At 41.1% G+C, this 27,951-nt stretch overlaps 1 protein-coding gene across 1 annotated transcript in view; it reads right to left on the bottom strand.

The window, feature by feature from the left end:
• The window catches only part of LOC126162086 (facilitated trehalose transporter Tret1-like), a 42,174-nt gene extending 14,680 nt beyond the window's left edge, over positions 1-27,494 (bottom strand). Inside the window, exons 1-2 of the mRNA XM_049918364.1 lie at positions 27,405-27,494; positions 8,589-9,619 (exon numbers count right to left, since the gene is read on the bottom strand). Coding sequence (XP_049774321.1) covers positions 8,589-9,619; positions 27,405-27,450 — 1,077 coding nt within the window. The 5' untranslated portion in view covers positions 27,451-27,494. The remainder of the gene's footprint in view (positions 1-8,588; positions 9,620-27,404) is intronic.
• Positions 27,495-27,951: the final 457 nt, after the last annotated feature.

The raw sequence follows: 27,951 nt of genomic DNA, 5'->3' as shown, positions 1-27,951 counted from the left end.
ATTTTTATTTCCAAGTAACCACGTGGTCAACGAGAGATTTATTTGGAAATTAATATTCAACTCTTTAAAACCTATTGTAAGCGAGAATATCGGCCTGCTGTTATTGTACGTCATTCCTATTGTAAGCTAATCACGTATTACCTAAGCTATTTCACATCTCTTTCTAACTGTCTCAGTTCCCAACATTGTCAATTGAATGTCACCCACATTTGGTTTTTCCGTCCAATTCTTCATACAGGCTAATATAAAATGTTTCTACTCAATACCGATAAATTCTTACAGTTTAAAGGCCTTTTCACATATCGGATAATTCCCCAATTACTCTACATGTGATACGATGTCGAACACATGATGCTAACTATGATGCCACCACTTCACAAAAATTCTTTATTACTTACTTTCAGCAACACAAATTCACATGAAAAGTAATCGGAATAATTTTAACTACAAAGGTTTTGACAAAACAGACCACTCCGTGCATACATACGATCCTGTCTACGGTTGAAACTACCGTCAGAAATACCTACATGCTGAGGGCGCACATAAAAAATGCTGTCGAAACATATCAACATTAAAAATACCTTATCACACACAGTTTAAAAGAAAACTGCAAGCAAATGTCCATACTCGGGGCAGCTCCTTGCACTGATTCATCCTTACCCCCCCCCCCTCCCCCAACCCCCATCCCGACTTCTACTGTGCACTAATGCAAACAGGATACCGTAGAAGTCAGTGTAAAACAATGTAACTGTCATGAAACAATGTTGAATGGAAAAAATTAAGAGTCCACACAATACATGTCACACCAGTGGAAAACTTGAATAATACCACAGAAGCCAGCTATTATTTGGAAAATTCCCCTAAATCGGTGTTTATTTATTTCCTTTTTATTTTTATTTTGCATACTACGACGTTTCAGCTAAGTAGCCATTCTCAAATAAATACAAACATATCAGGAGAACATAATCGGAATACAAATTACAAAGCAACCACTGACTATACTCCATAGAACAAAATCAGACAAAAAATAGAATAAAAAGGGCTCTTACGATGTTTAACCCACTAACTACGTATGTTTTGGGTTACAGTCACTTGCATGGGCAATTCGTGGTGGCCTGATATAAAATATAGTAAATAAAAGTTAAGCCCTGTGTAAGCAGATGCAAAAATTGCAAGTAAACAAGAGTTGAAAATGTTTACCACATTAGCTAATATCGAAGCTGCAGGTATGATTTTTCGGCATAATGCTAACAATACATACAACTACGACATTTTCTACTGTCAGGTAGTACTGAAATTTGTACAGCGATACATCGTGGCAAATGAGACAAAGATAAACCCACGTGGGCAGGAACGCTCTATGCGTGGTTTATGTGATCTGTGATATTAACATAAATGTTAGGGGGAGACGGAGGGAAGGATTATTTTCTCTTTATTCCATGTCCAATTATCGTAACCGATGCTGTGTAAATATAAGCTGTGCAAATAATACCATTATAATCCCTGTTGTACAGAATTTGCAATAATAAAACGAAATAAGACAATGTACAGATCCCCATGTTTTCTTCTCAAACTGGAGCCATTAAGAACACTAAGATAAAACGATAAACAATATAAATACATACATTATCTTCGTGACCTTTTAATTTGATATACTATATTTGCAAAACGACAACCTTTCGTCCTTTCAACAAACTATCATTTCTGGAAAAATAAAAAATTTAACAAACGATGACAAAAATGATAAACCAAATCTATTGGTACTGGATTGCTTCTCCAATAATATGTTGAAATGGTTCATCTGGCACACAAAATTTTTCTGTTAACAAAAATCTTATAATTTACTAAGTGAAATAAAAACAAAATTTGGAAAAACACAGCCCTCAGTCGCGAACACAATTAATTTGTAACCTAGGTTTCGGTGTCACAAGGGACACCTTCTTCGGACAAAATTAAAACTAAATGTTACAGCATAACGAACCAAAAAATACGAAAGCTGCGGTCATACCTGACAGCGTCAGATATCAGAATTAAAATAAAATGCAACAGAGGTGCAAAGCCACTAGGGGCTGCCATGTTAAAAACCTTAACTACAATAACTAAGTAATGTAGGGAAACACATACTCATACTTTAATAAAGGATTTTTATTTTTGGAAATTTGTGGTAAGTTCCTATGGGACCTGCTAAGGTCATCGATCTCTAGGCCTACACACTAGCTAATCCAATTCGAAAAAGTTAGCTACACTTTCCAGATACTTCTCTACATAGTCGCCGCTCAGACTTAGACATTTGTGGCGTTATACCATATTTCCAACACCATCATCATAGAAGGCAGCCGCCTGTGATTTCCGATAATTCTCTACATTGGTGTATAGCGTGTAGCCTGCGCCAAAGTGTTGTCTTCGTATTCAGCGTTTCATGTGAACACAGATGATACTTCAGGACAAGCCAATTAGGGCTGTGTTGTGGGTGATCGAACACGTCCCATCGAAAAGGGTGCAGAGGCGTCTTCACTGCCCCTACAGAGTGCGCCTGAAAACTGCCATGAAGAAGGAAGTGTGTGGCAGTTGTGTTAGGTGGGCTGCATTCATTAAGGCGAAGCCTCTCAGTGGGCCCTCCTACTTGGCAGGAGACATCTTTGTTCTAGGCACCTTTACTCGCTCACAGTGCGCTGACAACTGAAGCGAGTGTCGTGATGCGATCGACGGTCATACTAGAGACACTACCCAGCACATCTGTGCGAAGCTTTATCGGGTTTTCACTGTGGTGTCCATTTCACGACCGATCGGGACTTACTTTCTGGACAACCCTCATATATCTCATATGATGCATGGTTGTTTACTATTATACTTCGTACTCTCTCTGTTAAGCCACTTCCTATTAACCATGCACTTCTTTTATTCTGACAACACTCACTTTCACACTGAGATACACATCCCTCCCCCCCCCCCCCCCAACATTTTTACGATTGTGTCTATGATTTTCAACAATAACATCACCAGTTAGCACAAATTCCACTTCATAGCTCGTTTGGCACTTTCTGAATTACTTCACGTACAGCTAAGTGTCGTCCCCACACCTCCTAGTCAAGCAATCTGATTTACATATTACAAAGAAAACGACTCTACATATTCCTCTTTGACACCTCATTCAAAAAGAGAAAAACCTCATGTACTCTTAGCTGCCTTTTCGATCCCACAGTTCCCAATGTTATCATTCCCATGTTTCGAATTAAAGTTGTCATTTCTCCTAACATTCTGCATCACATGCTTCCTCTCTTTATAATTTACTTTTAGATTTTGTGCAGGCAACCAAATACACATTTCATGGTGCTTTTGTAGGCTTCAAACACAAGCCAAAATTTCTTTACTTTGCAGAACTTTTACATTTGCTGTTACATTTAGTCTTTCTGAATCTGTCAGCAAGGCGAGTGCCTAGTACCTCTGTACGGTGATGGGGAATGGCTACCGTATGCTGGGAACGACCTCGTCCAATGTACACAGATAGGCTTCGTCCCATAGATCGACACACTCGTCTGTACTTGACTGAATTGAACAGAACTGTTAGGATGATTGATATCTGGTATTGTAGGGTGTCCAAACATATCACCATGTCGCGCTCTATCATCTAAACATCAGTTCTTCTGTGGAGCGTTATACTTGTCAGAGGAAGTGGCTCTACCTGCCTTCACCATTTTCTACATGCATTGGTCGATTGCAGAGCTGTCATTTATAACTGCAGCATAAGTTTGAGTCGGCTGAGACGACACTTCCTGGAGGGTTTATCTGTTGGTGGAGATGGTGCTAACGGTGGACATCCTCTTCGAAATTCTCTATTACCTGAACATCCTCCCTTTCAAAAGCAACAAAGGGCCAAACAAAACTACTGCTACTAATTCTATAGATCTAGTGATCACTACACTTTGTCTCGACCTTAATCTATAGAGGTAGTTGCCTTCATTTTCTGGTGCATTTCACAAGCTGTTAATCTCATCATTATTCTCTTTCAGAAATCGTTAATATGAGACTTGTTTCGAATATGCAAATGGTCCAAAATGCCCATAGCTCTCATGCACTAAGCCTAAAAACTTATTTACATGATGGTCCGAGAAACATAGGCTCCCATCTTCTAGTTTTTCGTCCTTCCTCCTAAGTAGAACACTCTTGTGCAGTTTGAAGTAGATTTTATTCTTTGGATTATCACCGTCACAATGTTTGAACTACTACAAGTATTCATCTGGATTGTACTCACACCTTATACTCTGGAATACATTTCAGTGAAATCCTCAACTTTAACTTTTCAAAGTACAGTAATTTTATGTCACTCTTGTCTTGTAACCCCTCGTCATCATCCCCACTCACACTTGGCATCCAATCAAAGCATCCACTATAATATTCTCATCACATCTCACATACCTTATCACCATTTGAAATACCCATATAGTGAGACTGCTGTGTCACAACCTACAATTTGTAGGAAAGCTTCATGCTTGTGATCTGTGAATTCATTAGTAGTGTTAAAATTTTTGGAACCCCACACGAAGCAAGTGGTTCCAATTTGGACACACTTCAGTTCCTGTTTAACGCTGGCAATATTTGAATACCAAATCCAAATGTTCAGTGAATCTGTCATCCCTTCCGATGTCGACTGATTCTGAAAAACTTGAACATTAGCACACATCCACAAGCATTTGCAGTGGTACAGAATACTCAAAAAAAGGAGCATTCCTTTTCAGTAGCTGCATTCATTAAAAAAGTGCCCCTCTAACAAATTTGCATTTTGTTGGTGGTTCAAAGCCTTCTACAGCCCTCAGATGCTCACGATCTGATTCCCTCTCCAGTTCACTAATAACATATCGCAAAGACTTCAATTCTTCCTTAGAGAGTTCTGATTTTGCTAACTTTATCTTCATTCCTTTCTCGTTCAAAGCATACAGTGACTCATTCAACAAATTACAATGTTCTTCCCACTTTGGCCTCGAAATCAAAACATCATCCACCTGAACGTTTATTCCACTCAACAGAGCTCTTCCAAATAAATACACAAACTTTGTGAAGGAAGAAAGTGTACTTTCCTGACTCTTCTACAAGTATTATATTCTAATAGCCGTAAGTAATGTCCAGCAGTCATAAGTGCTTGGTCCAATAGCACTACGGTAACATCTCCTCCATGTTGTCTGCGCTATCATTCTGCTGTACTACACTTTCATTCAAATTGCATGTATTGATGACCGTTCGCACACTCATATCCTTCTTCCTCATAACTGCCAAATAGTTATTATGCACAGTTAGGCATCATACATACCAAACACTCTATATTTTAAGTAAAATATGTAGGAATATTGACCATGGATCGTAAATGTAAGATATGGCATCTACGAAATTTCATTTTGCTATGATGGTTCAACGCTGAACCGTCACATGGAATTACGCGTGCATGTTTTCTGGCATAAATTATTCCCGTTGTTCTAGCAGAGCTGCCTTTGGATTAGCCACAGTATAAGTGATTCTAATCTAGATAGTTGTCCTTTCGCCTCTTAGTTTTACTTGTCTACAGGCGAACATTAGTGAAAAATTCCCTGGAGTGAAGTAGTAAAATGACCTTCAAACTCCTCATGATTCCAATCACTTTTTCCAAAATCCTGAAGTCTGTTGTGAAGTTAAGAGCACTACAGAGGATATTTTCCAACGATTTATCGCAGCATGCACCGTTATAGTACCCTCTGACACGATCTTGTTCAAAATGGTTCAAATGGCTCTGAGCACTATGGGACTTAACTTTTAAGGTCATAAGTCCCCTAGATCTTAGAACTACTTGAACCTAACTAACCTAAGGACACCACACACATCCATGCCCGAGGCAGGATTCGAACCTGCGACCGTAGCGATCACGCTGTTCCAGACTCTAGCGCCTAGAACCGCACGGCCACCCCGGCCGGCTCACGATCTTGTCCCTTCGTATGTCTCACGAACGACGATTGGAAGTGAGGATTACATCACAAGAACGAGAATTTGATCACATATTGAAATAAAAACCTGACCTAGATTTCTTTAAGAAAAGTTTATACTTTGTAGGTAACGGACTGTCACCAACTAAATGTGCGTAAAATGTTTAGTCAATTGATATTTTCCATACACTTCGACTAACACTCCAATTAACAGAAATCGTAGCTCATATTACAACTCTTCCATGTAAAATAAGCCAAAAAGAAAGAGACTTTATTTCAATAGCCTCGGTCTGTCATCTAGCTGTTTGTAACGACTGAGCCTAGCATGAGATGACAGTAGCGGCTTCCAGATCCCCATAGAACTAACCAACTGTATTGCCCCTATTTAACAATATGTCTCATATCATGTTGATCGCTTTCTTTTCTTTTCGTGTAACATGTCAAGTCAACGCCAAACAAAACATTATTTCATTGATGTCTGGGCTAGTTTGGGACTGATAACGTCACATGTTAAGTCCCATAGTGCTCAGAGCCATTTGGACCCATTTGGGCTAGGCTATTTTTGACGAATAATAACTCTCCCTACCATCTATGCTGACTGATAAAGAAGTGCAGCGCGCAGAAGAAAAGAACGAAACGAAATGAAACGTTACGGGTTGAGAGGGTCTGTGATGTTATTTCAGTGATTACAATATCGAGCCACTCTATAAAAAACTTCAGTATGATCCCACTTATCAGTGTCCCCCTCCGGGAGATCCGGATGGGGGACTATTCCGGAATCTTTTGCCGATGGAGAGACCATCATGACTCTTCTTCAATTACAGGCCACATGTCCTGTGGATACACGTTACGTGTCTTTAATGCAGTGGTTTCCATTGCCTTCTGCATCCTCATGCCGTTGATCATTGCTGATTCTTCCGCCTTTAAGGGCAGTTTCCCACCCCTAGGACAAGAGAGTGCCCTGAACCTCTGTTCACTCCTCCGCTCTCTTTGACAAGGCCTTTGGCAGAATGAGATTGAATTCTTATGCAGGAAGTCTTCGGCAGACAATGCTAATTATTAATCAAAATGCTGGTTATTAATCAAATTCTGAGCATTGGCGGGAACCCGGGGCCGAAGACGTTCTTGATTATGAATCCAAGTCACTACCCCTAGTCCACGGGTGCTATTCGGTTAACAGGTACGTAGCACGTATTCAAACAATATCGTCCTTGTGAACACAATTGGCTCTTTATTGGCAGGCACTATTGCTATCGACAGGGTATCTCAAGTTGATTCCATGTTTCTACGTTGCCAGAAGGCTTCTGACAGCGCTACTCTCAAGTGGCTTCTGATCAAACTGCGTTCCTATGGAGTCTCGTCTCAGTGCTTCTGGGTTTGTTATTTCCTGTCAGTAAGATCACATTTTGTGATAATTAACGGAAGCTCTCAAGGGAAATAAAATTGATACGTGGCTTCTCAGGGAACTGTCAGAGGCTCCCTGCTCTATTCCTAACCCACATAAACGACTTGTGTCAATCTGAGCAGCCCTCTTATACTGTTTGCAGATGATGCTCTAATTTACTTCCTAATAAACTCGCCAGAAGATCGATAGAAATTGCAAAATGATTTACACAAAATATCTGCATGTTGAAAACGTGGCAATTGAGCTTGAACAATAAAAAGTGACGTCTTCCATGTGAGTACTAAAAATTACCTTAAATTTCGGTAACACGATAAACTACACAAATTTAAAAGTTACTAATCCAACTAAATACCTAGCGATAACAGGTAGTAAGAGATTAAATTGGAATCATCACACTGAAAATGTGGGGGAGCTGAGTCAAAGACTGAGTCTTATTGGCAGAAAGAAGATGCAAAAAATGTATTAAAGAGTCTGCCTATACTACATTTGTGCGTCTTCTGCTAGAGTATTGCTGTGCGGTATGGATCCTTATTAGATAGGACTGACGGAGAACATCGAGAAAACTTACAGAAGGCAGCTCGTTTTGTATGATCGCGTAATAGGGGAGAGATTGTCACGGACATGATACGCGGAGATGGGTTCGCAGTCATTGAAAGAGAGGAGTTTTTCACGAAATTTCAGTCATAAACTTTTTCCTCCGAATGTGACAACATTTTGTTGACTCCAAAGTACACTGGAAGAAACGACCCTGCTAATACGATAAGAGAACTCAGAATTCGCACAGCAAAATTTAGGTGTTCATTGTTTCCATGTGCTATTCGAGGCTGGATCAGTCAAGAAATGGTCTGAAAGTGGATCTGTGAACCCTGGGCCAAGTACGTAAGTGTGAATTGCGCAGTGGTCATGTAACTGCAGATGAAAAGTCCAGGGTGGATTCCCTATCCCGCGCTTTCAGTCCGGGTCCGTACTAATGACGTCGTTATCAATATGGCCTAATTTTCCTTCTTACCTTTCTTCTTCTACCACTCCTCCTTTCCTTCCTCCTTGTACCGAGAAAGCAAATCTGTTCACGAAATATATTACCTGCTATTGAAAGCATCACATCGCAGAATTGGTAATGGTTATTCCATAAATCCAATTGTTTTCGTATTTGTGTCATAATTCTTTGGTTAAAGTGTAGTACAGCCATCAACCAAGTTTCAAAAAAACATAAATATTTATAAAAACAGTCTTACGTTGAATCCGATGACGGTTGTGAGCGGCACCCAGTCGAAGGCAGAGGGCACCTCACCCTGGGTCTCGTCCACGTAGAAGTAGGCGCCCATGGCGGTCAGGCAGACACCGCACCCGGCAAGGCCCAGAATCCCGAGCGGCCGCCGGCCAACTCTTTCAACAATGAAGGACGACGAAATACTCGATACAAGCGAAACGGCCGTTACGATGATGGAAGACACATCTGCGTCGAAACCGCTTCCACTCTTCTCGAATATGTACGTCGTGTAGGTACCAAACGCTATTGCACCAGTGGACAAATGGAGCAAGACGAACCCGGACATTATCAGCAGAGTCCTGCGGTGCACTGGTACCAAGAAAAGGTCTTTCAGCCTCCCTTTGGTCTCTTGCTTCTGTCGGATTGCTCTGTACATTGAGTCAAGTTCCGAGCGCAGTTCCTCTGGTGTCAACTCGCCCTTGTACCTTACGAGACTCTTCACAGCTTCAGATTCTCTGTTACGCAGAAGGAAGAAGTACGGTGACTCGGGCATCCACACGAATGTGACAATGAAGATAATGGGGACGGCAGTGCACATGAAGGAAACAGTCGAAACGGACAAGTAGGGCGCTGCGCAGTACATGAAAAGGCTGCCGCAGTTCATCAACACGGTGTGAATCATCATGAGCGTGCCTCGTAATTCGGTGTCAGCGATTTCGCACAGAAACATAGTGGAAGGGCTACTCATTAGACCGCCAGATAAGCTTCCTATCGTCATGGCAACCATCAGCATTTCGTAAGAGTTTGCGAAAGCGACCATTGGCCACCAGACGAGGAGTGGCGCAGCTGCGGAGAGAATCAGCTTCTTCCTGCCGATGATGTCCACAGCGTAGCCTGCGGTGAACGTCGCTACCAGCCCCGTCAGCGAGTTGATGGAAGCCAGCCACGAGGCCTGGTCTGCGGTGATCGGGGCCGGAGAGTCCTCTGATTGCAGAATGGGGAGCGTCGTAGCCGACCAAGCCGCGAATGAGCCATATGCAGTGTATATCAGCGACCCTGTGGATTAAGACATTAAACACCATTGCAGCCATGAACCTTTTAAAGTCAGTCATTAGTAAGTACTAGGGAGCCCCTGCGAAATTACTCACTTTTGTACTTAACAATAATGACATACCAGTATTGCTTGTAGTTTCTAACTTCTGACAGCAATATTTACATTTACTTGTTGTTGAAGAGAAGTTTAATAGAAAATAAGCATATAAAATACAAAGAAATGTATACGAAATGGGTAGGTTAGAACATAGTGTTTGCTTCTTACTTGGTATATCACTAAAGCCACAATAACCCTTAACTGTGTTTCGAGATTTTAATTGCACTTCGTATTTTATGTAAACATGTTGGGCTGTAGTAGAAATAGGTAAATCACAAATCAAATCGACAGTGACAAATGTGTCTGTCGTTTCGAAAAGTGTATTTTTTAAAAAGGTGAACCTTGTAAAATGGGCAGAAATAATGGACGACAGGTATGGTGACAGTTATTATCTATGACAATATTGTGTACAAATTATTCAGTTAATAAGTACTTTAAAACAAATAGAATGGTATTTGATGCCAGTAAAAAAATCCATCTAACGATACCTCATTCATCCCTTTACCATTAGTATGTGTTGAGAAAAAGGGATGTTGACTTAAGAAATGATACAGGCTGAGTCAAAAAGGGCTTTAAAACTTTGGTATGATTTAGAAATTTATTGATATAAATTACAGAATCGGTAGATGTGGCATTTTGTAGCAAACAACCTCAAGTGTCACAAAAGTGTCAAGTGTCATTTTGATTCTATGTGACTTCCATTTGTGTTGCGGCAAACATCCCAGCGGTAATCAAGTGCTTCCCACAGTTGTTGCAACAAATCTGGCGTAACTTGTGCAACGGCATCTTAGATTCAATGTTTCAGGTCGGCTAAATTGTTTGGTAGGGGAGGAACATATACACGGTCTTTAATGAAGCCCCAGAGAAAGAAATCCAATGTTGCCAAGTCTGGGGTGCCAGGTGGCCATGCGATTGGCACTTCACGACCAATCCACCGGTCTGGGAAGTGATTAATCGAGGAAAGCTCGAACTTTAGCGAGGAAATGAGGTGGTGCACCGTCTTGCTTGTGGTAAACTATCCCATCTCGCTCATCTTCATCGATCTGTTGGTTAAAAAGTTTAGAAGCATACCCAGATATACAATACTAGAGACAGTTTTCTCCATGACGAAGAAAGAGCCATACATCTCCCATTTCTTAAGGGCATGAAACACATCACCTCGGGGGCTGTCACGAACGTGTTCCGGGGTTGCTTGTGGATTTTCGCTGCCCCATATTCTGATGTTGTGTTCACAATGCCACTGATATGAAAGGTTGACTCATCGCTGAAGATTATTGTATTCAGGGATGTCTTGTCGTCTTCTAGCTGATGCAACATTTCCGCACAGATTTACCCATGAGGAACCTTATCTGTAACACTAATGTGCTGTGCCATTGCGAATCTATGCGGTTTCATGTGTAAACTTCTGTGCATTACTTGCCTAATAGTCTTTTGTGTAATGCCCGTCTCGCACGGAGCACTTCACATTGGTTTTTGTGGACTGTTGGCAAAGTTCTCCCTAACTCGTTCGACATAATTATCAAAACGCGGGCAACGTGGTGATTTATCATGTCGCAGTGAACAAACTGTCTGAACAAAGTTCTTGTGCCAAGAGTAAATTTTAGGCTTGCTTGGAGGTTATATAGGGTATTCGGTGCGAAATTTACGCCGAACAGATATTGCTGAATTCGTTTCGTGAAATTAAAACAGACAGCGAGTACGATCCGCTTTAGTGAAAGTATCCATTTTAACTGTCCACTACGCTAGCGCTCCTACTGACGGAATGGGGTACTGATGCACTACATCAATCAAACTTAGGTTGTTCGCTACAAAATGACACATCCATCGATTCTGTAAGTTATCTCAGTAAATATTTATATAATTCCAAAGATGTAAAACCATTTTTACTCACCCTATACATCTAACTAAAACAAATACGTATTCGAACATTTTTCAGTTTTCCTAAGTCATTCTTTTTGTTTAAATTGTTTCTTCTGTAACCATTTTCGACAACAAAATTCCCCGCTATCCTCAGGCAATAGAATGCCATGAAAGTGACAGTGTCATTACTGAAAATTCCCATACTATCGATGAATCAAGCTTGCAAACACTGGAGAACGATAGTTATTGAATATACTGAAACATGTCAAATTAATTCAATTTCAATGCTAAGCCAGACTTTACACCTCCATCATTGGGTGGATTTATTACAAATACAACATGTAGGAGCTTTGCCAGTACGACTTTCCTGAGCAACGTGTGTCATTGTCTTGCAGTAGCAGACAAAAATCTATTTTAACAGTTCACGCAGGTGAAGAGCACTTTAAATGTGAATCCTACCAGCGTGCACTCTCTCTTTTTCCAGTAGTGTGTACATCACGTACAATTCTTGTAAGGTGGGCTAAGCAAAAATGGCGTATTAGGGTGTAATAAATGTAAAGAACACCAAAATAATAATTCTGTCAACAGCAGAAAATTTGTATTATATTTTTAATAGTCCTTGTAATAATATCTCTAGAGAGTGAACGACAGAATAGCACAGCAAAAACAACTTATAAAATCCCATCGAAAGACATGTTGTATATTAATTACGCCAAATATCATAACAGAGCATACTAGAATGTTGCCTAATCTATGAAATAGAGAATGATGGTATAGAAATCATACTCACTCCAACACATACGCGAGCATGGATCCATCACACTGAAGGGTGAAATAAATGCTCGCTTTTTCTCTAACAAGACATACTAGCAAGTAATAGAAGCAAGTGAATTGATAGATCCAGTCTTTCTAGATATCTGACTAATATTGTACCATACTGTCAGTATCACCAAATGTGAGTTTCGCTTAAAGAATGTAACCACAGATAGAATCCACTACATTGTACTGGGCAACAAGTGTGGAACAGAAAGTAAAGTAATTTTGGGATTAGCTTAGGGAAATACAACAGGATTCGTTATGTCCTCAGTATACATAAACTATTTTTAATATTGTGCTAGTGGCACTGTCAGATTGCTTACTAAAGATTCTGTTGTGTATAAAAAGTCAAACATGAGTTTGATACTGTTATCAGGTGGGATTTCATGACTCATGCCCATGTATCAGCAGGAAGGGAATTTGGATGATAGTGCAATCTTTAAGGACAGAAGCTCTTCTGCGAACCTTGCAGAAGGTAGGAGACGAGGTACTGGCAGAAGTAAAGGTGTGGGGATGTGGCGTGAGTCGTGCGTGGGTAGCTCAGTTGGTAGAGCACTTGCCCGCAAAAGGCAAATGTCCCGAGTTCGAGTCTCGGTCCGGCACACAGTTTTAATCTGCCAGGAAGTTTCATATCAGCGCACACTCCGCTGCAGAGTGAAAATCTCATTCTGGAAACCTCCCCCAGGCTGTGGCTAAGCCATGTCTCCGCAATATTCTTTCTTCCAGGAGTGCTAGTTCTGCAAGGTTCGCAGAAGAGCTTCTGTTAAGTTTGGAAGGTAGGAGACGGGGTACTGGCAGAAGTAAAGCTATGAGGACGGGGCGTGAGTCGTGCTTGGGTAGCTCAGTTGGCCAGTCTACCTTCGGCAGTGACACAGTGCGGACCGTGTTGCCTGCCGGCCGCGCTGTGGTGCGCGCGCCGGTTTGTTTACGCCGGAGCAGCTTCGCGTGTGCGGTGTTGTGAGTCTAGAGCGAGATGGCACACTCGTACAGAAAAACGACTTTGAAGTTCAGTTTTGCGAACGACTACACACGACCAAAGGCACACGAGATTGAACGTTTCTTAAAAGAAGAGGTAAAAATCGATCCACAGGAAATCGTGGGAATCAATTTATCGATCGTTTCTAGCGTCGTCTATGTCAAGCTTGTTGACGAGGCGGCTTGCGAAAGACTTCTACAACGATCACCGAACGGGTATCGTTTCTGTCATACCGACGGGAATGTTGGTGCGGTTACAGTCGATCACGCGGGAATGGGAATCCGCACTATACGAGTCTTCGAACTTCCGTTTGAGGTCCCGTCCGAACTTGTTACCGACGCCTTTCGACCATACGGTACAGTTCTATCCCATGTGGCCGAAAAATGGACGAATTTTACCACGTACCCCGTTTTAAATGGGGTGAGACAAATACGGATAGAACTGCGAAAGCATGTTCCCTCTTATTTGTACATAGGAGGTTGTCGCGCGATTATAATCTATGATGGGCAACCTCGCACTTGCTCGGGGTGCGGGAAAGAAGGTCACGTCCGCTCGGAATGCCTCCAGCGACGTTTAGTACAAACTCCACATGATGACGTTCAGGCGCCACAACAGATGACTGTCTTACCGTTGATCTTTGTGGAAGCCCTGAGAGGCGATGTGAGGGAGATTTCCGATGGACACCAGCAGCTGCCCCCTATAGAGAACATGGACACCAACGGACTGGAACTCCGACCACCGGTTCCACCACAGCAGACACAGGACAACACACAAGAGATGCAGCTGACGACCGCTCCAGGCTCATCCGTGGTGGCTGCCAGTGCTTCCACCGAGAGCGTGATAGGCCAGGACCAAGACGGAGGATACGAAACCCAAACAGCCGATGCGGAAGCAAGGAAACGGAAACAGCGTTCGCCGAAGAGAAGAAAGAAGCGTCGACTGACTTCTGCTGACGATAGCCATAGTCCCGAGGGGACAGTGGACGACAACGACAGTATCGACTTGAGACCAGTGGATTCAACAGATACCGAGATGACGATGCAGGAATTACACAGCGACGATCACTTGAACTCTCCTTCTGGTGACCGGAAGGCGGAAGTGGTGATGACAACTGTCCAACATCAGAGCGGTGACGACGTTGCCTCCCATCCTTCGACCACTTCCGGAAATATGCTGGGGAACTGGGCGCAAGAAATGGACCAACTGGAACAGAATGAAAATACGAACGCGCCGATTGAGGATAGTCCTGGCCAGAAGCCGGGAGGGGTCGGGAAATGTTGAACAACTTAGTGTGGTGAGGAGCGCCGGGAGTGCAGATAGACGCTTAATGACACCGCCCTACAACCGATGAACACACGCCAGGCGTACCGCATTGCCACGATAAACATTAATGGCATTCGGACACCGCTTAAAATTCAAATGCTGAAAGATATGTTACGCGCTGCGGACGTGGATATTGTACTCCTACAAGAAGTGCGTTTCACGTCGCCGCCAGAGTTCTACGGCTACGAGGCACATTATTCAGTGCACGATGAAAGTGGATGCGGTGTGGCGATCCTCACCAGGGAAGGAATAGGACTGGAGGACGTCATGTCCCTCCCTTCGACACGTGGCATAGCGATCACTGTCGACGGCGTACGTTTCATCAATTTATACGCGCCATCTGGCTCCACAAAACGCAGAGAAAGGGCGACCTTTTACACTGACGAGATAGCACCGTTGTTCGCTGGACGCTATGATAACTATATAGTGGGCGGCGACTTTAATTGTGTCGTCGACAAAAAGGACCAAATACCTCATTATGTGCCATGCATGGAACTGCGTGCGTTGATTACCGAAATGGCGCTTCTGGATACCTGGGAACTGCAGCATGGCGACAGACCGGGTTATACGTTTGTAACGGGACATTCGGCGAGTAGACTTGATAGAGTGTATGTGACACGAGCTCTACGGACGGCGATACTGGATGCCGAAATCTGGCCAGCGGCTTTTACGGATCATATGGCTTACGTCTGTACGATTTCACTAACGCGTCAGAAAATATGGCGGAGTAAGGGTCACTGGAAAATGAATTGTGCACTTTTACGTGACACTGAATGTCGCCGGATGATAGAGGCGGCCTGGGAGACCTGCGTTCGCCGCCAACGAGCATACACCTCGGTTCTCCAGTGGTGGATTAAATGCGCAAAACCAACGTTACGGAGAACGTTGATACGATACGGGCAGGACAAATCGCAGTGGAACCGTACGACGGCTGATTTTTATTTTACAGCCCTGAGGGAGCTGATGACCCAACAACCATCGCCGGAAAGGCACACGGCCATGCGCAGGATAAAAGCCAAGTTATTACAGCTGACGAGACTAAGAATGGAAGGTATAATGGTCCGGGCTAGATTGGCGGACACAGTTGGTGCCGAAACCCCCTCCATGCACCACGTAGTACGTGAACGCCAACGACGACGCAGGACATTGATCAGGGAACTAATCTCTGAAACTGGCCAGCAAGTTGTGAACCAGCGTGATATTGCGCATGTGTTTACTGACTATTTTCGCCAGTTATATGGACCTGTACAAGTGAACCACGAGACACTACATGATGTCATCTCGGAAATGCCAGATAGAGGATCACCACTGGATGCAGAGACTTTCATCACAGCGATAACGGAGGACGATCTGACAGATGCTATTGCCAGGGGGGCTCCGAACAAGTCCCCAGGACAGGACGGCTTCCCAATTGAATTTTATCGCGCCTTTGCATCCCTCATGGGACGGACCTGGATCCAGATGTACAACGAACTCCTGTTACCGCAGACTGAGATACCTGCCGAATTCACGGAGGGTATCATCATCCCAATACCCAAACCACGCGGTGGCAGAAGGCCAGGAGATTATAGACCACTCACTCTCTTGAACTGCGACTATAAGATTTTCGCGCGCATCCTTGGGGCTCGCCTGCGGTCTTCACTTTCTGATAGACTCCTCATAGATCAAATTTGCCTCGGCGCTAAGAGTAACGTACATACGGCGCTCGGTGACTACCGAGATATCATCGCATTAGCAGCGGCATGCCGAGTGCGTGGGGCACTCGTCGCAATTGACTTCGATCATGCGTTCGACAGAGTGGATCGTACCTTTTTGCATGCGGTGATGGGCAGATTGGGAATCCCACAGGACTTCATTCCAGTGATCATGCGACTGTTACACGGCGTGCGATCAAGGGTCTCGCTGAATGGACGGGGCACTGACTACATTGTTATTTCAAGGTCAGTTCGTCAAGGTTGCCCCCTTTCGATATTTTTGTATGCAATGGCTTTGCAACCCTGTCTATATGGTCTCCGAAGACGGTTGGAGGGAGTGCCGTTGCCACAACTGACCTTTCATTGCCACGCTTATGCTGACGATGTGATGCTGGTAGCACGGACAGGCGAAGAAGTACGTACGACGTTGGCATGGATACAGCGATACGGGATGGCTGCAGGAAGCGTGCTTAATCTACAGAAATCACGCTGCATGAATGTCGGTCGAGGACTACAACCGGGGGAGGAAGTCCCGCTCATGTTAGTTAAGACCATAAAATGCCTAGGTATTACGTTCCATACGGATGTGCAGCGGACAGCAGCGGATAACTACCGACGCATATTGAAGCTGATGCGGACAATGGTGCTGTTACAGAAATTAAGAGCGTTGGATATGATTCAGAGGGTGACCTATGTTAACGTATACCTAGCACCGAGACTCACTCACGTAGCGCATGTCCTGCCTTTAACGCGCACAATGGCATCACGGATACAAGCAACTTTCGGAACCTACGTGAGTGTGGGACACCTATTTAAGATCAAATACACAACGCTTACGCTACCACCTGGAGAGGGTGGACTTGGTCTAGTGAACGTATATGAAAAGGCACGGGCGTTATTCGTCAGTACAATTTTCCGACAGTGGCGCGGTCAATTTCGCAATATCTCGGGTGCGTTGGCCGATGAACTAGCGCCGTCTTCAATGCTGCCCCCAGTCAATGTGGGCCATATTTCACCGAAGTTGTCACATTTCAAGTCTTTTTTTTTTTTTTTTTGGAGCTTAGCTATGTCAGAGATTCCTTCCCAACAACACGACTACCGACGACGCGAGATGTATACCAACTCTTACTGCGCCGGTGTCCCAGGAATACCCTGGAAACGAAGTACCCAGACAAGAACTGGCGACAGATATGGCGCGTTATACGGAACGTTTACCTCCCAACGTCGGTACGCTCAACATGGTATGTGGTGGTAAATAGGAAGTTCGCAACGAATCAACGGCGGCACGCGATTCATTTGGCAGACACTCCACTATGTTTAGGCTGCGCAACAGTGGACACTGATGAACATCGTTTAGCATGTAGTGGGACGGCTCCAGTATGGCACTTGGCACAACAGATATTGGCGTTCCTGTTGCGCTCCGCCCCTCACACAATTTCATCAGACACCCTTTTGTTCCCCCAAGAATCTTATTTTCCGGTCCAAAAAACCAATGCAGTGACATGGGTACGGGGAATGGTGGTGGACTACGTGTATAACGAATCGGAAAAGGACAAAATTGATTTTTGGCATTTTCTCCTGGATGGACACACGAAGCTGCAACAGCATAAGAAATATGGGCAAGACTTCGCTAATTACTTGCGACTTACATTTACCGACCCGCCGGCCAGATGGGGTGTGACGGGTGAGAGATGAGATAGACGAAGAAGCCGAGATAGACATCGATCACACTTACGGACCCTTAGTTAATTTCGAGAAGACGACCCAGTCTTACACCAACGTCTGGAGAACGAGTCGATAGATGGCTCTCTTGCTCTATCGAACGTCGGGTCGTGAGCAGGTGACGCCCCCGACACGAATTTCATTTCATTGCTACTATCCGCAATGCCTTCATGTCTTTCATTTGGACATTTTGTGTTTTATTCATTTCCTTAATTACTTAATTTCCTAATTAGGCACTATTTGTCAACATATGGACATTGTAGACACTATTTATGCGGTAGTACAACAAAATGTATGTCAGCAAAGGTGGTAAGCCTGACATAGGAAATAAAAAAAAATGTTGTAGAGCCTTTGCCCACGAACGGCAAAGGTAAAAAAAAAGTGGCTAGGATACCTGCCATTCACCCAGGAGGAGAAAAAAAAAAGTGGCCAAGCGGTTCTAGGCGCTTCGGTCTGGAACCGCGCGACCACTAAAAAAAAAAAAAAAAAAGTTGGTAGAGCACTTGCCCGCGAAAGGCAAATGTCCCGAGTTCGAATCTCGGTCCGCCACACAGTTTTAATCTGCCAGGAAGTTTCTTATGTAGTCTCTTCGGCGGCATGATCAACCCTGCCTTTACAAAGCTGTAAATCGAGTAACTGAGAGGGTTACTGTGGGCTTCAGAGACAGCTCAAATTAGAGGTGGCCCACTTGACGTTATTGCTAGATGGAAGTACTCGAGGATTACGAAGAGAAAAGAAAGGTTAAGAGATATATTAGCCGAGAGAATAAGGGGGCACAATGACACATGAGAAAATTCTTGTAAATATTGCTGTGCAGGGGGCGCATTACTAGGGTACTGAAATATTAGAGGCTGGAGAAACAAAGCTAATAATGTTATTATCTACGTAAATGAACAGAGAAGAGGAAATTTAATCGAAGAACCTCGCCTCTCTTACACATTTCATAGCTGTTTTTCTCTTTTTTAGTCCTACAGAGTTTGGACCTTCCCGGAGGTGCATGAATAGCAGCATAGATCTGTGACCTTTAATCCTTATGATGGGGGCATATCGTTTAAGATTAGAAGAATTTAAAGAAATTTTAGCGCTAAGAGTGTGTTCAGCGTACCTTCAAAGATGAGGGCACTACTCGGCTCTGTGAAAGATAATATGAGGCTTAGGAAAACTGGCATAAATAAAATTCCGTGTCAGTGAGGAAAGGCTTATATCAGCCGTTCTAGTAGCACAGTTCAGGCCAGGTGCGTGCCACATGGCAGTCATACGAGGCTACAACAGCAAGAAAAATAGGCGTTACCAGAACATTGCTTAAACGATGGACACGGAATGAAATTCGACGAGGCTGTGACAGTTGACAACACTTCCGGTTTTGGAATAGTTTTTATAAAGAGGCACTTGAAATTAGGTTGGTGGATAATTTGATTAATAGAGACAATACTTTTCCGCTTAGCAGGACGTGGAAGCCATACCCAAAATCAAAACAGAACGTTCTTAGGTGCGGCCCGCACGAGTGTTTGAAAATAGTCTCTAGTTACGATATATTTTTGCCGCTGATGTTGTACTAAGGGCGGCGCTACCAAATTAGTGCTGGAGGACAGAAACAGTTATAGGCGGCGCATGGGCTTGATCGTCTATATTAGACGCCTATACAGAACGACGATCACGTTGATTTTAGGATCCAGCAGCAAGCCAGAGCGTAGCTTGGGTCAAAATACGGGCTTCATCTCATCAGAATCGGAACAGAGAAATTTAAATTTCATCTAAAACCAGCTGCTCAGATTAGTAGCACGGATGTTTAATCATCATGACGGAGTACACGAAAGAACCAACAGATGGTGCTGTTAGTTTCGTAGTAAACCAGAGAACCAAGAAATGTCATTTTAATGTTTTTAACTCAGTAACAGATGTATTTTTTCATAACTTCAAGTCACTGACAGAATTAAACGCCGCAATCTTGTCCTAACAAATCCAAAATAACAGCGAATTTACTTGGCTACGATACAGGATTTACTGATTTCACTTTCTGTACTAAATACTTGACCAAATTGCTTTTCTTCTTTTGATTGGCTTTGTTTGTATTCTTTGCTAGCAAAAACGAATTTATGACGTTGATGTTTTATTAAGTTTGTTTTGTGATTTAGGTGCCTACTCGTTACATTTTTATTTAGTTTTGTTTACCATTAAAAATGCCTAGAGAACGGTCGAGTCTTTCTGAATACACCAGAACATCTAAAAGACTGAGGGCTATGCAGTCTGAAGAGACCAATGAAGATCGATCGTGAGGTGAGACCAGCTGCAGGCTTTAACTCGCTCTTTGGTAGCTTGTTCCGAAAGCGAGGTGCGATATGATTTAGATCGAGAGCGTCATGCATTATCACGATCGTGAGAGTCCTTCACTCACAGATTCTTAAAGTTACTTTCTCTGCAACATAAGATCATAGAAGCGGAGATTTTGAGGGTAGTCGTGCAGGCGAGAGAGTTAATATACCCTGACTCCAGCGTATTCCTAACAATTTACCATTTCGCTTAAGCGTACAATTCCCGGTGGGCGTGGACCTTAGTGTAGATTGATTTTCACACAGGTTGTTCTATATGGCTCTTTCCCACGCTTTTAGTTTGTGTACGGAATCATACCACTTCAATTATTGATACATATAAGCTTTAGAATTAAAAAATTGAAATTCATGTGTACAAAGTCTCGGGCACAGTTATAAATAACTACCCAGGCAATGCAACGTTACTAAGCTAATATCAAATATGTCCGCAATTAAAGAGACAATGGATAACAAAAAGCGTTGAACTACTGTGTAATAGAAAGTAAGAATTATACCTGATGCTGAGGGCAAAAACAAATGTGCAGCTACTTTCATGTTGTATAAGGTATTGTTGTTTACTGGGAAGAGTTATAAGACAATCAAAAAGCTTGTATCTAATGCCAGACATTAGTAATACTGAAAATAAAACGAAGACTATGCGAAGTGTAGTAGGAAGGGAAACAGGAAAGTTTATTACGGAACAATATGACCTTGTAATTAAAGACGTTAACTGAAAGTTCCATGACTTCAAACATATAGCAAGCCTGATTAACAGTAACTTTATAAATGTAACTGAGGAACTCTGTACGGTCAGTTCTAAAGAAAAAGCTTGCAATACTACAAATATTCATCATTCAACTGAAGAGCATTTCAACTTCTTTCAGTGAAACCAGGATAATAATTAACTCACTTGAAAGTAAAAATTCTCTTGGGGTTAACAGCATTTCAAGAAAAGTACAGCTACTGTAATCAGCATAATATTAAATGCAGTACTTCCATAAAGTATCTTTTCAGACAGACTAAAGTCTGACATTGTTACATCCCTCTTTAAAATGTGAATGACTATTGGTGGTTTCGTTACTAGCTTCCTTGTCAAAAGTTTTTTTTAAAAAACTAACTATTTAAAACTGGTTGAGCGTGTCTAATATGCTGAGTCAGTAGCAATTTGGATTCCAGATGGCTTCTCCACTGTACATTCACTCTACCTTTACACATACCGTGTCTTAAAATATCTGTATGGCAAGATTTCCCCTACTGGCATATCTTATGATCTGTCTAAGGCATTTGACTGAACACATCACAATATTATTTCACAAAGACTTAACGTTTATGTTTTAATAAAGGCATTACGCTAAAGCTGACGTCTATTACATTTTATTCACCAACAGGTTTCAGTAGAAGAACTTGCTCATGATAGTCAAAATGTTATTACATAGCCACCATTCATCTTACCAAAATGCAGTACAAGACACAAAATTAAATTCAAACAGCACAGGAGGAATACAGGCAGCTCATTGTCTTCATTAAAACCGACCAGCACCTACTTCTTCTTTCGCTGTACTGTTTGAACTAAATTATGCATCTTGCACTGTATTTTTTTAGTATGTGTGACATATTGCAAAATGAACATGGTCTTGAGCTGAAACAGATTGCCGAATAAAGTATAATACAAGTCAGCATTAGTGTCATGGATTTCTTAAAATATACACATGCTGATATCCGCCTGGAAAACATGTTTAACGTTTATGCCTGTAAGAGTATAATGAATAAAGGGTCCACTTCATATTTAAATGGTAAGACATAAAGGCTCACTCAGACAGTATATGCAGTTCTCATGATAAACCTTCTTCTGAGTGTGAAGAAATTACTACTGTAGTTCCACAGGTTTCAGGATGTGACCCCTCATGTTCTTGGGTGTCTATGAATAACATTCAATCTTACAAATAAGAAGCAGAATTCGTCCTCTTTGCTGACGATGCAAGCATCGTAATAAAGTCTGAATATACTGCAACAACGTAAGGTGTAAAAATGAAGTATTAAAAATTATCAGTAATTGGTTCTTGGTAAGTTTTCTGTCACTCAGAGAAATTGCTGTACAAGGCATCATATGTTATTATTAATGACAGTGAAAAAGAAGTATGTAAAACTATGTATCAATGATGTGAAAAAGTAATCATGTAAATGTGGTTGCTTGAAATTGGTGTTTTTGCATATTGATCAGAACTTTAACTGGAAATCACATATTATGGACCTTCTGAACTTTTTTAGGTCAGGTATATTTGCTCTATGTGTAATTCCTGATTGTAGTGACGAAACATCAGACAATTAGCTCAGTTTATTATTCCATTCTTTGATGTCATATATTAACAATTTTATGGGACAGTTCTACATATATGCATAAGTAGTCATTGCACAAAACATGTTGCACAAATAATACATCTATCCATCTTCAAATTTCACATAGACAGATGTTTAATAAATTAGGCATACTAACAACAGTGACACCATACATTTACTGTTTTATAACATTTATTGTGAAGCATCAATTATTATTTGAAAATAACAGAAAACTCATAAAAATAACATTTGGAAAAAGAAAGTCTTCCAGTTGACAACTTTCAGACAAAGCAGTAAAGTATGCATCTATAACAAATTTTACTATCTCACTTGTGCATTAGTGAGCTGGCAGGTAGTAAAATTATTAAAAACAGAAATAATTTCTACTTCACAGCTCTATTACTCCATCGATAAATATCTGAGTAGACAGTCTGTATCTGATGGAGTACATTTATCAAATTTTGTTGTAAGCTAAGATCGAAGCAAATAATCCATTTATGTAAATGGCCATCATGTAGCCATATATTAGAAAATTTTTCTTATTTGTGAACTTAATGACACGTTTTACATCATGGTGAGCTGCCACGAATATGATCCATGGTATAAGCATTAAAGAAAGACTAACTGGTCCATACTATCACAAGAACAAAATATGAACGAAGGTTTTTGAGCCTGAAACATATGAAGATAAATAGATGAATTTAGAACTTGTTGCACCAAATTACTCGACAATTAACGAATAATGTCCATAAACGGCTGCTTCGTTTAGACGAACTGCTGCCTTAAAGCTTGCAGATATAGGAAGTGTATGAAGACAAGATGGTTGATGTGATACTACGAGACTAATTTGAGAAACCACTGAAAGATTTAAGTGTGGTAAGACATTTGGAATAGATTTCATCATCTCAGTATTGTTATTATCGTTTGCAGAACCAGCCTTGGCACAACTTTTACACCTTCAATTCAGGATGTATGGAAAAGGAGAAATACACTTATACTATACATAAGAGAATACAATCTTGATAGCAAAAAAGACAAGTGCTGAGAAGAGTGTGCATCACCAAATCAACTGTTTAGTAGATCACGTATGTAAAATACTGATTTTAATAATCTATCGAAGAACTGAGAAGATGGTTGGTCCTAATTTTGTATTCCTGAGAAATATTATTAGCTGTGCGACAATATTGCCTCTACAACTCATCTTACACTATAGACTGAGGAAAGACAAATCTGTTATTATAGTATTTACAAATTTTGAAAAAGGTATTGGCAGTGTTGACTACACGGTACACTTTTAAATTATGGCATTATCAGAGATGAAACAGAGAAAGCTAGACGATATCTACAACTTGTACAAAGACAACATTACAGTAACAACAGTTGAAGGACATGAAACTGAGGCAGTAGCTGGGAAGAGAAGGAGACAGAGCTCTTGCCCATCCCTATCTCATTCATTCCATATATAGAACAAGCAGCAAAAAAATCTGGAGAAGGAGCTAAAGTTTAAGAAGAAGAAATAAAAACTTTGATGCTTGCTGATGACATTGTAATTGCCAGAGAGCCAAAGGGTGTTGGAGGATCGGCGGAAGGAAATGATTAGTGTCTTGGGAAGAGGATGAAAGATGAAAGTTAGTAAAAAAAAAAGTACTGGAATGCAGTCCAATTAGATTGGGAAATGAGACACTAAAAGCTGTAGACCGGTGTTTCTATTGGTCAATGAAATAACTGAAAAGGACAGAACTAAAGACGATATAAAATGTAGGCAGCAAAAACAACTTTCTTGAAAATTAGAAATATGTCATCATCTAATATATTTTTAAAGTGCTAGTAAATCTTTCGTAAGATATTTGTTGTGAGTGTAGTTTTATATGAGAATGAACGTGGATGACAAACTGCACAAGTAACTAGAGACTGGAAACAATTGAACTCGTATTAAAGTGAAAAGCTGAAGATTAGATGGGTACATTTTGGTAATTTAAGAAGCGGTAATTGAATGGAACTTGGGATTAGAAATTTATGGCACAACCTGAGTATAAGAAAGGATCAGTTACTAGTACACATCCTGAGGCACTAAGAAATAAGGGATGGAACTGTAGTGTGATGTGTGTGTGTGTGACTGTGCGTGTTTTTGAGCAGGGAGGGTGGCGGAGGGGGGAGGGATGTAAAATTGTACAGGAGACCAAACCTTGACTACGGAAAGCAGGTTCACGTGAGTGTAGGTTGAAGTATCTGTGTAGAAACGAAGAGACTTTTACTGAATTAAATAGCTGCAACAAACCAGTCTTGGGGCTGAAGAACATAAAAATAAAATAACAAAAACAACTTGAGTCGTTCACCGCTTTATATTACTGGCCTCGTCGTATACAATCTGGAAAAAGAATTGTGGAAACAAATAGTGCTTGTGTTGATAAATTTTTTATATTTGCACCGTCGTGACGTTGCCACAGCTTAAACTCTCAAAGACAATAGCCCTCAACTGCTGATGTTTAATATCAGGGGGTAAGAAGTAAATAAAAACATTGTAAAACTAAAAGAAAAACGAAGAGAAGGAATTTTAAGTATTTGCGAAATACAGACTGGTACAATGTCCAAAACACACTTCACTGCAAAGAAATTATAATTTATTGTGCATGCTTTAAAAATCGTTGCCCTAAAAACTAAGTTGTTTAAGTAAATTAAGTGCTCATGTACCCTGTGTGACTAATCGAATCAAAACATCATAGAAAAGTTTGAGAAGACATCACTTAGCATCAAGAGACACAGATGATAACAAGGTTAAAACACATGAGACGTTGCATTGTAAACATCAAGCCAAATGTCTATAGTGTCAAGAAAAAACCCTCCAGCAAAAAGATTAAAACAGCATGCACTACAGTAAATAAGGAGATAGGAAAAACAAATCGGAAAAAATGAGGTGATTTCTAAAAGTTAAATTATGATCACATCAAATATAGACTTAAAATATCAAAAAATTTCAATATTTTTTGTCAGTAACAGATAATTTAGTCTGAACTCATTTTGGTATTTATGTCTGTGTGCTCTAAATCTTCCCAACAAAAATGAGTAGTGTTCCTATAAATTACTTCCAAACACAGTCTAATTCATATGGTGTTCAGAAAAATAAGTCGTGTTGACATTTCATCTACTAAAGCTCGAAGAATTGGAAGACCATTAGCAACACCTTAATGCAGTTGGACCGAAAATAAGAAATTTATATTTAAGGAATAATTTTGACTTAGTAATTTTGTGTCCAAATCTCTGACTAGCCACACTAGTTGAGGTTTTCTGTGACAATAAATTAAGACAGCAGCAGATCTCCTTTCCAATCCTGTGGACTTTATGGTTGAGTGCTTCACCCATAATACCATAGATGTCGACAAAATTGTTCCAGAAGTCCTTTCACCCTTGATTTCACTCATCTTCAGCAACTAATATATGATAATCACTGCAATGCCAAAGAGCAGCAGTATAAAAATGACATTAAATTACGTTGTTACATCAGTTTTTCTTTATGGCGAAAAACTGCTTTTTATTAAGGTGTAATGAATTCGTAGTTCCGTATACGAACAACAGTAAATTGTAGAAGGGAATGACGAGAGTGAAAATTTCTGCCGAATTTCCCGCTTTACGCTAGCTGTCGTCATAACCACTTTGACTATCCATGCGCGACTCACGGAGGTACCCAAACTTCCGAACGCAGTCGTTCCTGCGTCACAGCCCGCACCCCTACACAAATTATTTAATTCTCGTGCAGGGGAGGATATTTTAGCTGAAAGTCGCTGCCTGATATTGGCTGATGAATACGATATTGCAGTGCCTGTGTTGTTAAGAAGAACGATACTATGCTTCTTCCGCTATGCATGCGTATCCGAAAGAAATTTTCATCGTTGTTCTTAACAACACAGGCACTGAAATAACGTATTTTTTATTAACGTTTGGAAACTCGAAAAATCTATCAAATGTTTCCTGCATCTTGAGAAACAGCATGTAGAAGCCATGTTGACTACAATGAATAAATTGAGGCTCTGATCTTAAGTTCACCAGCAGGAACGTACTAAATAACAAATGCTGAGGTGGTACTAACGATAGTTAAGACTTTAATCGTATTATCTCTATTAATAACAAAGATTGGGCACTCGAAGAATTCTAGAAGTTCTAATCAACAAAGACGATAGTGACTTGCAAACTGTAGCTAATTACAACCACAAAACCGTACAGAACATGTCGTATTGTAAAAGACCAAACATTTTTGTGTACTGTCAAATGCTTTGATAATTTAGTTTAAATGACTTTCGGTGAAATGTTAGAGCCAGGTTTTGCAACCATATTCATCGGAACTAAATTAATTGGTACTATATTCAGTTTTCCTAACTGAACTCGAATGAGTAGTTCACTGTAATTTTCTGAAATTCGTGGTACTGGAGAAGGAGAGTTTATTTAACGCACTTTATGTGATAAGAATAAAAAAGTCTTGTAATTTTAGATTATCCTGTTGTGCTGAATAATACCTTCATCTCGCTATCTGTATCAACACGTTGCACCATTTCTTAAGGTCTTCTATAATGGTAGCCCGAGCAAGAACTATCACCAACTCTGATCCCAATTTTGAGATAAATTTTTATCATCTCCAAAAGAAAATGCGGACCCCATTTACCTGTAACTGCAGCTATGTACTGTAATCGTCGGCTGTGCTTCTGCATCTTGCTTGCTATTAAACTCCAAGAAATGATACAATTGCTGGAAGAGCTCGTGTCCGTCTGTAGAAATGAAGTAAATAATGCTTGATCATTTGTGTAATCGAGCTCCTGATAGCGAACTACAGATAAAATGAAGAAGTTAGTTACAACAGGGTGGGTTCTTATTTTCTTCTGCTTATCAGATATGTGAATATTAACAAATGGCACTACTGTGTTTTATCTCTCCTTAAGAATACCCAGTGGCGGATGCTTGGGTGTAATTAGTCTTTGAACAAGAGGTCTTGCAACTGTTCATGGCAGATAACTTATCATCAGACATTTCCTCTGAGTTCAAGAGTACTTTTTAGCAATACATGTCGATCTTATACATCTTAGACAAGAACAATAAGTAATTAAGGCAAAAAAATATATCATCCTCAATTCCATCTGATGCCACAAAATATTAAATTACAAGGACATTGGCCGGCCAGTGTGGCCGTGCGGTTCTAAGCGCGTCAGTTTGGA

The sequence above is a fragment of the Schistocerca cancellata genome, chromosome 1 (assembly GCF_023864275.1).
Source record: "Schistocerca cancellata isolate TAMUIC-IGC-003103 chromosome 1, iqSchCanc2.1, whole genome shotgun sequence".
Classification (NCBI taxonomy): domain Eukaryota; kingdom Metazoa; phylum Arthropoda; class Insecta; order Orthoptera; family Acrididae; genus Schistocerca; species Schistocerca cancellata.
This window is presented reverse-complemented; position numbering and strand designations above follow the sequence as displayed.